The sequence below is a fragment of the Coregonus clupeaformis genome, chromosome 20, assembly GCF_020615455.1.
Source record: "Coregonus clupeaformis isolate EN_2021a chromosome 20, ASM2061545v1, whole genome shotgun sequence".
Taxonomy (NCBI): domain Eukaryota; kingdom Metazoa; phylum Chordata; class Actinopteri; order Salmoniformes; family Salmonidae; genus Coregonus; species Coregonus clupeaformis.
In genome coordinates, this window is record NC_059211.1 from 2,399,149 (window position 1) to 2,414,061 (window position 14,913).

General features: G+C 46.6%; 1 protein-coding gene across 3 annotated transcripts in view; it reads right to left on the reverse strand.

Annotated features, from left to right (window-relative positions):
• LOC121553962 (rhomboid-related protein 3) overlaps nt 1-14,913 on the reverse strand; it is a 66,097-nt gene that overhangs the window by 13,318 nt on the left and 37,866 nt on the right. For all 3 annotated transcript variants that reach the window (XM_045205232.1, XM_041867367.2, XM_045205233.1), the window contains 3 exons: nt 13,247-13,405; nt 10,901-11,128; nt 10,222-10,370 (listed from right to left, as the gene is read on the reverse strand). In XM_045205232.1, coding sequence (XP_045061167.1) covers nt 10,222-10,370; nt 10,901-11,128; nt 13,247-13,405 — 536 coding nt within the window. The remainder of the gene's footprint in view (nt 1-10,221; nt 10,371-10,900; nt 11,129-13,246; nt 13,406-14,913) is intronic.

The window sequence follows — 14,913 nt, forward strand, 5'->3', positions numbered from 1 at the left end:
AACCAGACGGACGTGGGAGACGTGTTCATCCTGTGACTTAGAGAATATTAGAATGTCATCCAAATAGACAAACACAAAACGGTGTAGAAAATCCCTCAACACATCGTTAACCATGGCCTGAAACACTGCTGGGGCGTTAGTGAGACCGAATGGCATGACTAGGTATTCAAAGTGTCCGAGAGGGGTATTGAACCCAGTCTTCCATTCGTCTCCCGGCCTGATCCCTAACGAGGTGGTAAGCGTTACGTAGGTCGAGTTTGGTAAACACGGTGGCACCATGAAGGGGTTCAAATGCTGAGTTGATGAGAGGCAGGGGTACGTATTTCTGACTGTGATGTTATTAAGTCCTCTGTAGTCAATGCAGGGCGTAATGTTTTGTCCTTCTTCTCAACAAAAAGAACCCAGCACCAACAGCGGAAGATGAGGGACGAATGATGCCAGAGGTTAGGGGAGTCGCCTATGTAGGTTTCCCATAGCTTCTCTCTCAGGACGGGACAGATTGAAAAGCCGACTGGACGGCAAAGGGGCTCCAGGCAGTAACTCAATAGCGCAATCGTATGGCCTATGAGGTGGTAGTGAGAGTGCTTTGGATTTACTGAATACCTCGGCCAGGTCCAGGTACTCCTCAGGGACTGAAGAGAGGTCTGGGGTTTTGACAGGGGAAGCAGGGGAACCTACCGAGGGCGGAATAGCCGACCCAAGGCAAACAGAATGGCAGTGAGTGCTCCAACTGTGTATTTTGTGGTTTTGCCAGTCAATATGGGGGTTGTGAATGCTAAGCCAAGGGAAACCGAGGATAAGGGGGAGGCCGAGGAGGAGACTACTTTAAACTGGATGGTTTCTTTGTGATTGCCGGACAGCATGAGAGAAACGGGGACAGTTTGATGGGTGATGTTGGCAAACTGATGGCCGTCAATAGCGGTTACTGTTATAGGCTTAGGCAGGGGCTTAACAGGGATCTCAGCCTGAGTGACCAGGTTAACGTCAAGGAAACTATCCTCAGCACCAGAGTCGATGAGAGCAGCTAGTGGGAGAGATAGATTCCTGAACTGGACTGTAGCTGGGATAACTAGACGGGGTGCTGTGGGCATTGAGTCAGGTGTAGCACTTTCGCAAGTATGCCCACTTTTACCTGCGAGCTTGGTCTTTTGGGCGAACCGGACAGTTAACCAGGAAATGAGTGCGGTCCCCCACAGTACATGCACTCACCAGCCCGCATGCGCCCGTTCCTTTTCGGCAGGGGACAGACGAGCACGGCCCAGCTGCATGGGCTCGTCTAGTTCCGTGGAGGGATCCGCTGCGGTGTGGACCCGACCGCCCCTCTCCTGTCTCCTCTCCCGTAGCCTGTTGTCTATTCGGTAGCAAGGGAAACGAGAACATGAAGGTTAGCAGGCTCATCAGCGAACAGCTAGTTCATTCTTAATCGTGTCACTTAGACCGTTAACAAACGCTCCCTGAAGAGCTTCGTCATTCCACTTGGAATCGGCTGCCAAGGTCCAAAAATCAATGGCGTATTCAGCCACGCTACCCGTGCCCTGTCGTAGCTTCAATAGTCTCTTTGTGGCGGTCCCGGCATGGTCCGGGTGATCAAACACAACTTTCAATTGAGAGGAAAAATCGTCAAACGACAGGCTGGCAATCTGCTGAGTAGAAACAAGCCGCTTCTGCCCAAATCAAAGCTTTGCCCCTCATTAACCCCAGTGCGTAATGTACCTTTGAGGATTCCGTGGAGAAAGACAGGGGCTTCTGTTGGAACACCAAGCGGCACTGAAGCAGGAAACCACGGCATTTGTTCAGGTCCCCGGTGAAAGGTTCGGGTGAGGTTGTAGGGGGTTCCCGAAGGGCAGGAGCGGAAGCCGAGCCTGGAGCCACTGTAGGAGGAACAGGCGGAGGAGAAGCAGAGGGGAGGAAGGGTAGTGAGTGTTACCAGGTTAGCTACCTGAGAGGTGAGATGAGATACTTGATCCAACAACTGCTGGTTGTTATCCACAAGAGTCCGGATGAGTTGGTTGTGTTGTCCCAATAACATTCCCTGTGAATGGAGGGCGCGTTGTACGCCATCACCCGTTGTTTCATGTGGCATCTCTGCTGAGTCCATGTTTGGCCAGTTCGTTTCTATTAGGTTGGGTGGGGGACTCAGGTGCAGAGACGGACACACGGACAAAGAGGGTGGATTAGGATGTAATTTATTCAGCGTGTCTTGGCAGAGAGAAGCAGTTCAGGGTGGAGTAGCTTCAGGCCGGGGTAGGAGCTGAGTGGGGTGGAGAGCCAGTAGTCCAGAGAGCTGGATGACGAGGATATCAGACAACAGAGGAGCAGGTTGCGGCGTGGGAATGGCAGGCAGGCAGGCAGCAGGAACAGACGGGATCTGGTCGAAGGAGAGACAGGTTACAAATGTGGCAGAAACAACTATAATACTGAGAGAGTACAACTAAACTGAGATTTGCTGTACGGAGCCAAGTTACCACAGGTGGTGTAGGAACGAACTGGCGCTGGAGAGGTGTCCAGCCCGGGTAGATAACTGCTGGTTGATTGATGACAATGAGCCGCAGCTGGAAGTAACGGAGCATGAGAGAGAATGGCCACGCCCCCTGACCTAGATCCTCTGACTGGGCTGCACAGCAGGGGGAGACAGACACAGACCACACACACACACAGGGGAAAAAGGAACAGGGAAACAAGCGGGAACCGGACCAACAGTGCCGAACCGTAACAGTTAAGGAGCCTTTTGGACCTAGACTTGGCGCTCCGGTACCGCTTGCTGTGCGGTAGCAGAGAGAAAGGTCTATGACTTGAATGACTAGAGTCTTTGACAATTTTTTGGGCCTTCCTCTGACACCGCCTAGTACATAGGTCCTGGATGGCAGGAAGCTTGGCCCCAGTGATGTACTGGGCTGTACGTACTACCTTCTGTAGCGCCTTATGGTCGGATGCCGAGCAGTTGCCATACCAGGCGGTGATGCAACCGGTCAGGATCCTCTCGATGGTACAGCTGTATACATTTTTGAGGATCTCGGGACCCAAGCCAAATCTTTTCAGTCTCCTCAGGGGGAAAAGGCATTGTCGTGCCCTCTTCACGACTTTCTTGGTGTGTTTGGACCATGATAGTTTGTTGGTGATGTGGACACCAAGGAACTTGAAACTCTCGACCCGCTCCACTGCCCCGTCGATGTGAATGGGGGCGTGTTCGGCCCTCCTTTTCCTGTAGTCCACGATCATCTCCTTTGTCTTCCTCACGTTGAGGTAGAGGTTGTTGTCCTGGCACAACACTGCCAGGTCTCTGACCTCCTCCCTATAGGTTGTCTCATCATTGTCGGTGATCAGGCCTACCACCGTTGTGTCGTCAGCAAACTTAATGATGGTGTTGGAGTCGTACTTGGGAGTACAAGAGGGGACTTAGCGTGCACCCCTGAGGGAACCCCGTGTTGAGGATCAGCGTGGCAGATGTGTTGTTGCCTACCCTTACTACCTGGCGGCGGCCCGTCAGGAAGTCCAGGATCCAGTTGCAGAGGGAGGTGTTTAGTTCCAGGGTCCTTAGCTTAGTGATAAGCTTTGTGGGCACTATGGTGTTGAACGCTGAGCTGTAGTCAATGAACAGCATTCTCACATAGGTGTTCCTTTTGTCCAGGTGGGAAAGGGCAGTGTGGAGTGCGATTGCAATTGCGTCATCTGTGGATCTGTTGGGGCGGTATCCGAATTGGAGTGGGTCTAGGGTTTCCGGGATGATGGTGTTAATGTGAATCATGACCAGCCTTTCAAAGCACTTCATGGCTACCGACGTGAGTGCTACGGGGCGGTAGTCTTTTAGGCAGGTTACCTTCATTTCTTGGGCACAGGGACTATGGTGGTCTGCTTGAAACATGTAGGTATTATAGACTCGGTCAGGGAGAGATTGAAAATGTCAGTGAAGACACTTGACAGTTGGTCCGCGCATGCTCTGAGTACACCTAATCTCATGAATTATGATCTAAAAGGTCAAACTGATCCAAGATCAGCACTCCTACTCTGAGATGCTGTATGAATCCGGGCCCGGACATTTGTTTTAAGTCTCTGTATTGGATGCCTCTATAGCTTTTAGGATCCATTTGTAGGAGAGTAAGTGACATACAGTAATTTAATCTAAATCAGAATACTCTCTACCCCCTCCCACAATGAGCACCAGACTAAATGTATTATCAGCCGAGTCCAGGTTAATCTGGTTTAATTAGCCTATACTGGCCAGATAATGTGTTCCTAGGTAATAAAGAACTCTAATAAAATGCTAATAGAACGCTAATAATTCGTAAATTAAATTAGCCCAACCCAATGGTTGTAGAAAGTGATGGATGGATGGATGGATGGATGGATGGATGGATGGATGGATGGATGGATGGATGGATGGATGGATGGATGGATGGATGGATGGATGGATGGATGGATGGATGGAGGGATGGATGGAGGGATGGATGGAGGGAAGGCAATGTGTTGCTGAAAGATAATCGTGCCCACAGAGCAAGTAAGACATTTAACATACATTGGTTATCTAGTGAACATACTGTAATAGTCTCCCCTGGGGGGGCTTACAGCAGCTCTAGGAAGCAGCTCATACCGCCATTATCAACAACAACACATGTTTAAAGGGCCAATGGTGACTGGGAATAATATGCTTGTGGAGGGAAAGGAGTTAACATGTAGGCTTTACTACAACATCCGAACTAGGCCAACTGTATTGCAGCAGTGCTATCCACTGGTTTTGGCTCTAGTGCTAGTGCATCAACATTCTGGGAACACTTCAGGAACAGCAATAAACCTCCGGTAAACCTTTTGTAGATGATGTCTCAGTATTGATCCAGCATTGCTTGGCTCCTGCTGCCATGTGCTGGCAGTTGACACGTTTGATGCGTCATCATTGGCTGAGATTTTAGCTCTGTCCTCTCAGTCCAACGATGGTGCTGGATCCCTAACAGGCTTTTACAGTGTCCCTCATCTCCTCTCTCTATCTATCTGACTGGCTGCGTAGTGATCTCTCTGACTGTGATATGTCCGACATATTACACCCCTCCACAATGTAATCCCTTCACTGGCTCAACAACACTGCTGATACCCTCCCAATCCTACAACAACACAAACAGAATGCACATACAGTTGAAGTCAGAAGTTTACATACACCTTAGCCAAATACATTTAAACTCAGTTTTTCACAATTCCTAACATTTAATCCTAGTAAAAATTCCCTGTCTTAGGTCAGTTAGGATCGGCACTTTATTTTAAGAATGTGAAATGTCCGAATAATAGTAGAGAGAATGATTTATTTATATTTTCTTTCTTTCTTCACATTCCCAGTGGGTCAGAAGTTTACATACACTCAATTAGTATTGGGTAGCATTGCCTTTAAATTGTTTAACTTGGGTCAAACGTTTCGGGTAGCCTTCCACAAGCTTCCCACAATAAGTTGGGTGAATTTTGGCCCATTCCTCCTGACAGAGCTGGTGTAACTGAGTCAGGTTTGTAGGCCTCCTTGATCGCACACGCTTTTTCAGTTCTGCCCACAAATTGTCTATAGGATTGAGGTCAGGGCTTTGTGATGGCCACTCAAATACCATGACTTCATGGTCCTTAAGCCATTTTGCCACAACTTTGGAAGTATGCTTGGGGTCATTGTCCATTTGGAAGACCCATTTGCAACCAAGCTTTAACTCCCTGACTGATGTCTTGAGATGTTGCTTCAATATATCCACAAAATGTTCCTTCCTCATGATGCCATCTATTTTGTGAAGTGCACCAGTCCCTCCTGCAGCAAAGCACCCCCACAGCATGATGCTGCCACCCCTGTGCTTCACGGTTGGGATGGTGTTCTTCGGCTTGCAAGCTGCCCCCTTTTTCCTCCAAACATAACGATGGTCATTATGGCCAAACAGTACCATTTTTGTTTCATCAGACCAGAGGACATTTCTCCAAAAAGTACGATCTTTGTCCCCATGTGCAGTTGCAAACCGTAGTCTGGCTTTTTTATGGCGGTTTTGGAGCAGTGGCTTCTTCCTTGCTGAGCGGCCTTACAGGTTATGTCGATATAGGACTTGTTTTACTGTGGATATAGATACTTTTGTACCTGTTTCCTCCAGCATCTTCACAAGGTCCTTTGCTGTTGTTCTGGGATTGATTTGCACTTTCACACCAAAGTACGTTCATCTCTAGGAGACAGAACGCGTCTCCTTCCTGAGCGGTATGACAGCTGCGTGGTCCCATGGTGTTTATACTTGCGTACTATTGTTTGTACAGATGAACGTGGTACCTTCAGGCGTTTGGAAATTGCTCCCAAGGATGAACCAGACTTGTGGAGGTCTACAATTTATTTTCTGAGGTCTTGGCTGATTTCTTTTGATTTTCCCATTATGTCAAGCAAAGAGGCACTGGGTTTGAAGGTAGGCCTTGAAATACATCCACAGGTACACCTCCAATTGACTCAAATTATGTCAATTAGCCTATCAGAAGCTTCTAAAACCATGACATAATTTCCTGGAATTTTCCAAGCTGTTTAAAGGCACAGTCAACTTAGTGTATGTAAACTTCTGACCCACTGGAATTGTGATACAGTAAATTATAAGTGAAATAATCTGTCTGTAAACAATTGTTGGAAAAATTACTTGTGTCATGCACAAAGTAGATGTCCTAACTGACATGCCAAAACTATAGTTTGTTAACAAGAAATGTGTGGAGTGGTTGAAAAACAAGTTTTAATGACTCCAACCTAAGTGTATGTAAACTTCCGACTTCAACTGTATCTGTCCACAAACAGCACAGGACAACCCTCCACTAACTCTACAGGTAGGACTACTTTTTATTGTATTTTTTATTTTAGGGGGTCTAGGACAAATTTTGTAGATTACCATTGACCAAAGACTAAGCCATTTCCCAGACACTTAAGATTTGAACGGCATCTCTGCTCTATCACGTTTCGGCTGCTTAACTCCTTATGTTATCATCAATGTAAAAGCAGGATTTGACTTATTTTCCCGCCTTTAAGCTGGCATTGAGTGTACTGTACAGCAGCTCAGTGAAAACAGCATTGCGTTCTTTGTTTTCCTTTGTGGTTGTCTAGAGAATGACAGTGATCCATGTATTTGTCTGTGCCATTGTGTAGAGACAACGGGATGTATTCTCATAGGAACGTGTGTGTGTTTGTGTGTGTGCATGTGCATGTGTGTGTGTGTGTGTGTTTTTGTGTGTGTGCTTTTGTGTGTGTGCTGTGTGTGTGTGTGTGTGTGTGTGTGTGTGTGTGTGTGTGTGTGTGTGTGTGTGTGTGTGTGTGTGTGTGTGTGTGGAGGCATCCCTCTTGGACTGGTTAGCATTGGGAAATGAATAGTCCTTTTAATCTCCAGTGGAACGTCCTTGTGTATTTGGACAAAGCCTTGCTCCTCCACAAGCCAATCAATATCGCCCTTGTCTCATTGTCAACTACAATGATTCTCTCATTCTCTCACTACACCAAGAGGACTCTTGGACGCTTCAACAAAACAACTCATAGATTTTATTCTGTTTGGGGATTTGTTTCTATGGATACCTCCGCTGTAGGGATTTTAAACCAATGTGTTCATAATATCTGAGGCTGAAACACATTGGGTTTTTTGGCCTGGTTTTGGCATGCTATCGTTGCTATGTTATAAATGGGAAGGTTAAACTATGTCCACTAAGCTGGGAGAGAGAGAGGGACAACTAGGAGAACTCCTGTCTTTTGGATTCTGCTGTGGCACCCACACATGTCAGTGCTGAGTGCAGGCTCTGTAGGCATGAAGGACACGTGTGTGTGGATTCTGGGTGTGTGGCAGTCACAATACTGAACGACCTTTCCTACACACACTGCTGATAGAGAGCCAGAGCTTTGGGACGTTAGACATTTGGTTATATTCCCAGCAGCCTCCGCCTCTCTCAGAGCTGTGTGTGTGTGTGTTTAGTAATGCATGGCTTGCCACGACCATGTGCTCTCATGACGAAGCAGATTTGGTGTGTGTGGGAGCATAATCATTTGGAAAGGAGACAGCTGATACTTAAGTAATATCACGACACACACACATCCAGGAATAGATTGAGAAACACTGCTCTACAGAGCCATAGAGTAGATATGACAATGTATTTACAGTACACAGTGCATTCGGAAAGTATTTAGACCCCTTGACTTTTTCCACATTTTGTTACGTTACAGCCTTATTCTAAAATTGATTAAATTATTTTTTTCCCTCATTAATCTACACACGCCATAATATGGATTTTTACCAAATAGGGCTATCTTCTGTATACCACCCCTACCTTGTCACAACACAACTGATTGGCTCAAACGCATTAAGAAGGAAAGAAATTCCACAAATTAACTTTTAAGAAGGCACACATGTTAATTGAAATGCATTCCAGGTTATTACGTCATGAAGCTGGTTGAGAGAATGCCAAGAGTGTGCAAAGCTGTCATCAAGGCAAAGGGTGGCTACTTTGAAGAATCTAAAATCTAAAATATATTTTGATTTGTTTAACACTTTTTTGGTTACTACATGATTCCATATAATAATAATAATATAATAATAATATGCCATTTAGCAGACGCTTTTATCCAAAGCGACTTACAGTCATGCGTGCATACATTTTTGTGTATGGGTGGTCCCGGGGATCGAACCCACTACCTTGGCGTTACAAGCGCCGTGCTCTACCAGCTGAGCTACAGAAGACACATATGTGTTATCTCATAGTTTTGATGTCTTCACTATTTTTCTACAATGTAGATAATAGTAAAAATAAAGAAAACCTCATGAATGAGTAGGTGTGTCCAAACTTTTGACTGGTACTATAAGTATTCAGACCCTTTGCTATGAGACTCGAATTTGAGCTCAGGTGCATCCTGTTTCCATTGATCAACTTGATTGGAGTCCACCTGTGGTAAATTCAATTGATTGGACATGACTTGGAAATCGGGGGAGAAGGGCCTTGGTCAGGGAGGTGACCAAGAACCCGAAGGTCACTCTGACAGAGCTCCAGAGTTCCTCTATGGAGATGGGAGAACCTTCCAGAAGGAAGGACAACCATCTCTGCAGCACTCCACCAATCAGGCCTTTATGGTAGAGTGGCCAGACGGAAGCCACTCCTCAGTAAAAGGCACATGACAGCCCGCTTGGAGTTTGCCAAAAGGCATCTAAAGGACTCTCAGACCATGGGAAGATTCTTTGGTCTGATGAAACAAAGATTGAACTCTTTGGCCTGAATGCCAAGTGTCACGTCTGGAGGAAACCTGGCACCATCCCTGTCGTGAAGCATGGTGGTGGCAGCATCATGCTGTGGGGATGTTTTTCAGCGGCACGGACTGGAGGACTAGTCAGAATTGAGGGAAAGATTAACAGAGCAAAGTACAGAGAGAAAACCTGCTCCAGAGTGCTCAGGACCTCATACTGGGGCAAAGGTTCACCTTCCAACAGGACAACGACCGTAAGCACACAGCCAAGACAACATAGGAGTGGCTTCGGGACAAGTCTCTGAATGTCCTTGAGTGGCCCAGCCAGACCCCGGACTTGAACCCGATCGAACATCTCTGGAGAGACCTGAAAATAGCTGTGCAGCGACGCTCCCCATCAAACCTGACAGAGCTTGAAAGGATCTGCAGAGAAGAATGGGAGAAACTCCCCAAATACAGGTGTGCCAAGCTTGTAGTGTCATACCCAAGAAGACTCAAGGCTGTAATTGCTGCCAAAGATGCTTCAACAAAGTACTGAGTAAAGGGTCTGAATACTTATGTAAATGTGATATTTCAAATTTTTAATACATTTGCTAAACATTTGTGTGTAGATTGAGGAGGAAAAAAACAATTTAATCAATTTTAGAATATGGCTGTAACCTAACAAAATGTAGAAAAAGTCAAGGGGTCTGAATACTTTCTGATGCACTGTAGGACTGTACATGACTGTGACACGCACATCCAGGACTTGATTGACAAACATAACAGAGGATAGGCTTCGGGAAGAGCCAGGGGCGGACTGGGACCAGAAATCGGCCCTAGCATTTCTAACAATAAAAAAATGGACCAGCCCATCTGGCATTTACCCGAAATGCCAGCTGGCCAGTCTGCCCCAATATTCATACTTAGCATTAGCATGCACGGTCAATACATCACCAAATACTAAGTAGTATGCAAGTGTGTATATTGGGACATAATCTGATCATAGGGGGGCATAGTCTTACCCTCCCCGACCCAGGCTAGGTACCCACCCTGCATGCATGAAGGCGTAGCTGACGTATCTCCAGGCCTGAATCCGTAGTTGGGGGTGGTAGGGCAGCGGGCCCCTCAGGAAGTGGGGACTGGACACCTGCAGCACCCAGCGGTCCAACTGCAGACCATAGTACATGAACACTGCCACCTAGAGGACGGGAGGGGAAGTTATTGTAGAGGAATATAAGATCTAGCCTGGGTACTAGCCTAAGAGACACATTTTAGTTTTCATTCTTCTGTCTGGCACCCAGGCTGGGGTAACACAGAGATATTTAGGTTGCCTCCATGAACAATGTAGTTTCACAGTAGTATAGACTGATTTCAAAGGCTTATCTCAATGGGGAGTTGGGCAAAGCCAAGGGCAAAATATAAATGATACTGTTGCTATCTCCCAGTCCTACCAAGTTAGAAGAAAAGAAGGACAAACTTTACAAAAGGCAATTCACACTATCTTGAAAAGAGAAGTTGAACGATAGGGTTCTCTTGGTTATCAAAACCAATACTTTACAGCATCAAACCCTCATCAGAAGGGTTAAGCCCTAAATCTCCCAGGGGCACATGCCAACTTTACACTTCAGTCGAATATTCACTTAGTCTCCCATTGACATTCATGCATGACTAAGGGAAATTTGACTGAAGTAGAATTTAGGATTTACCCCTACATGAGTGGAACCTTACCTCAGCGATGGTGATAGCCAGGATGAGCCAGGGTGGTGGGCAGCAGGTGTAGCTGTCGAAGTACCACTTCCTGTCGATCTCCCGGGGCAGGGTCTCGTAGGCGATGTGCCTCACCAGCCTCTGGGACAGACCCAGACCCACCTCCTCCCCCAGGGCCCCGGCCCCCTTCAGCTGACGACTCCCCTGGAGGATAGCCCGCCGGAAGCTGTTGCTGCGCTTGCTGGACATCTAGCAGGGAGAGGGGAGGGAGGAGGGAGAGAGAGAAGTAGAGAGAGATTTATGGAGAGGGAGGGATGCGAGAGGGGAGAGAGAGGAATAGAGAGAGAGAGATGGAGAGAGTGAGACTGTTATGAGCGAAATTCCAACCTTACAGGTCTTGAAACTATTGCTGGCTTCTCTACAACACCCTAGTGTGTCGTCATAGCTCCCCTACGTTGTGAGCCCCTCCATCCTACATCCCACTGTGACAGCAACCACGCTGCCAGACCCTCCCACCTCGCCCCAGCAACAGAATGCCTCTGTCGTCACCTAGCAACCGCTGAGCCCTTCTCCTCGTCCCAAGTACTGGCGGCAGCTGCCTGACAACGCAGCCCTTCTACCCAGATTAGCAATATTCATGGTCCTCCTATGGAACATGGAATGTGGACAAGTCTCTCTCTCTCTCTCCCTCATTCCTCTCCCTCTCTCTCTCTCTCATTCCCCTCTCACTCTCACTCTCATTCCCCTCTCTCTCTCTCTCTCTCTCTCTCTCTCTCTCTCTCTCATCCCACTCGCTCTCTTTCTCTCTCTCTCGCTCTCTCTCATTCCCACATCTCTCTCTCTCTCTCTCTTTCTCTCTCCGATCCTAAAAGTAGTTTACAATAGCACCATTCTTCAATCTATAATGACCATTCAAATTGAATAGATCCACAATTATGTGAGTCTTGATTGCAGTCAAGCGATAGTGTGGGATTCTTCATGACTGTAGGTTACCATGGCCACTCCCAGCCCCAAAGCCAAAAAGAGAGTGGGATCAAACAGTACCAAACACACACATTCTGCACCACACGCACACACACACACACACACACACACACACACCCCACACACACATTCCTCTCCAGGTCACCCCACATGGCCCAACCCCATAAAGACACAGTCTTCTTTCTTCCAGCAGTGCAGGGGCGATTCTTGTCCTCTTTTCTCTTCTCTTCAAAAAGAGAGAGAATGGGAATGTTGTTCTATCTATTCACCCACAGCGAAGAGAGATTGGTATTCATCCAGCAAGGACTGAGGGACCAGGGACAATCTACTGCTATACTGGGAGATACTGTCAGGGAGAGGAGTGAGAGGAAGAGAGAGGAGAGCGAGGGGCGAGAGGGAGGGAGAGGAGAGCGAGGGGCGAGAGGGAGGGAGACGGAGAGAAGAGGCAGGGAGATAAAGAGAGCGAGAGAGATAAGAGAGAGCTAGGCAATAACTCCCAATCACGCTGACAGCTTTATGGAATAGGCAGCTGTGCAAAGTAAAGCTAGAACTGCAAATAAACCCCAGCAAGCCTGTCTCCCACTCCCACTGCCACACCTCCTCCTCCCTCTCTCCATCTATCCTTCCCTCACCCTGCTTGGCTTCTGTTGTGGTTCCAGTGAATGTGAAAGCCATGGGGGGTGAGGGGCGGTCTTTGTGGGTAACAATAGCAGCCACGCCCCCCAACACACACGCATACACACACACACACACACACACACACACACACACACACACATATCACTTGAGTACATGCTCCTCATTCCTCTCTGTCCCACTTCCAGTTCCTCGCCCTGACCTTTGACATGACCAGGACCGACCAATCAAAGATCCCCTTTCACAAGTTCCCACAGGCCCGTTCTCAGCCCACTGTACAAGACAATGGACAGCTTTGCAGGAAGCGGAGAAGACAAAAAGAGAGAATAGGAGAAAGGGAAAGTGAGAGGGGAGAGTTGGGAACCTTCACAAACCCACCCCCCACCGGCCACAACTTTAAACGTTTCCAAACAATTGATTATTTCTCCAGATGACTTCACCGTCCAGGGTCAAGAGTTCAAACTCTCAAGTTAAACACAACAGGAGCTAGACGACGTGTGAAAGTGCCAATTTAGACCAAGCTGTGTTGTCTTGTCTAATACCATGGAATATCCATGGAGACTTGGGTGAGTAGAAGGATGATAGTGGCATAGATGCATTTATAGAGGGTTGATATCATAAGACCACTTCCTCTCCACTATATGTCTCAACATGACCAATCGGTGTACAGTATAATCAATGCTATGCTTATACAATCATTATGGTTATCAGTTACTATGGTAACAGGAAGTGACTCGTGACTCTCACCAGGTTGACAAAGTCCTGGTAGCAGATCTTTCCATCTGCGTTGCCGTCGGCGAGGGCCAATAGAACCTCCAGCTTGTGAGGGTCCAGCTCCGAGCCGTGGGCCGCCAGCAGGTCCCTGAACCGCTCTGTACTGATGAAGCCTGAACTCTCTGGGTCGAACTGGAACACACAGGGAGAGACATACGGTTAGAAGTTCTGTAGATAAACACAGAGCCAGGGACGTAGACACATGCAGGCAGAGACACACACACACACACACACAAGAGACTTGACAGATGTAGTCAAACAAAGCACATTTACAAAGACACAATGCACATACACACAAGCCTTATCGCATAGAGACACACAAAGGTTATTATCACAAATGAATTATAAATTAAGTCAGTATATAATCGCACAGTACAGCCTTGTACCGAACATTCAACACTGCCAACAAAAAAACAAGCCAAAAACCTATAAAAAAACATTTTGTTCATAATTTATGCTGCTTTGTAAAGAATTTAAATGAGCCTGAAAAGCTCATCTGGTGAGATTTAGCCTTGTATCATATTTATGGCTTTGGATTTCACAGGGAATTACTGTGGTGGGAAAAATCTAACCAGCAGCCATTTTGTTTCATTTATTATTTTCATTAATCACATTCAGTAGCTGAGGAAAGATCCAATAACTTCTGAGAATTTCCACAATTTAAAGAAGTTAGCTAATGTTGTGTATTTCAGTTCAATGTCAAGTGTACTGAAATGTTTAGATGCACTTTAAATAAAGTTTGATTTTATCTGACTATTTAAATACAGTTGAAGTCGGAAGTTTACATACACCTTAGCCAAATACATTTAAACTCAGTTTTTCACAATTCCTGACATTTAATCCTAGTAAAAATTCAATTTCTTAGGTCAGTTAGGATCACCACTTTATTTGAAAAATGTGAAATGTCAGAATAATAGTAGAGAGAATGATTTATGTCAGAAGTTTACATACACTCAATTAGTATTGGGTAGCATTGCCTTTAAATTGTTTAACTTGGGTCAAACGTTTCGGGTAGCCTTCCACAAGCTTCCCACAATAAGTTGGGATTTTGGCCCATTCCTCCTGACAGAGCTGGTGTAACTGAGTCAGGTTTGTAGGCCTCCTTGCTCGCACACGCTTTTTCAGTTCTGCCCACAAACTTTCTATAGGATTGAGGTCAGGCTTTGTGATGGCCACTCCAATACCTTGACTTCATGGTCCTTAAGCCATTTTGCCACAACTTTGGAAGTATGCTTGGGGTCATTGTCCATTTGGAAGACCCATTTGCGACCAAGCTTTAACTTCCTGACTGATGTCTTGAGATGTTGCTTCAATATATCCACATAATTTTCCTTCCTCATGATGCCATCTATGGTGTGAAGTGCACCAGTCCTTCCTGCAGCAAAGCACCCCCACAGCATGATGCTGCCACCACCATGCTTCACGGTTGGGATGGTGTTCTTCGGCTTGCAAGCCACCCCCTTTTTCCTCCAAGCATAACGATGGTCATTATGGGCAAACAGTTCTATTTTTGTTTCATCAGACCAGAGGACATTTCTCAAAAAAGTACGATCTTTGTCCCCATGTGCAGTTGCAAACCGTAGTCTGTCTTTTTATGGCGTTTTCAATAGGCAGCAGCAGCCTCTAAAGTGCTAGTGATG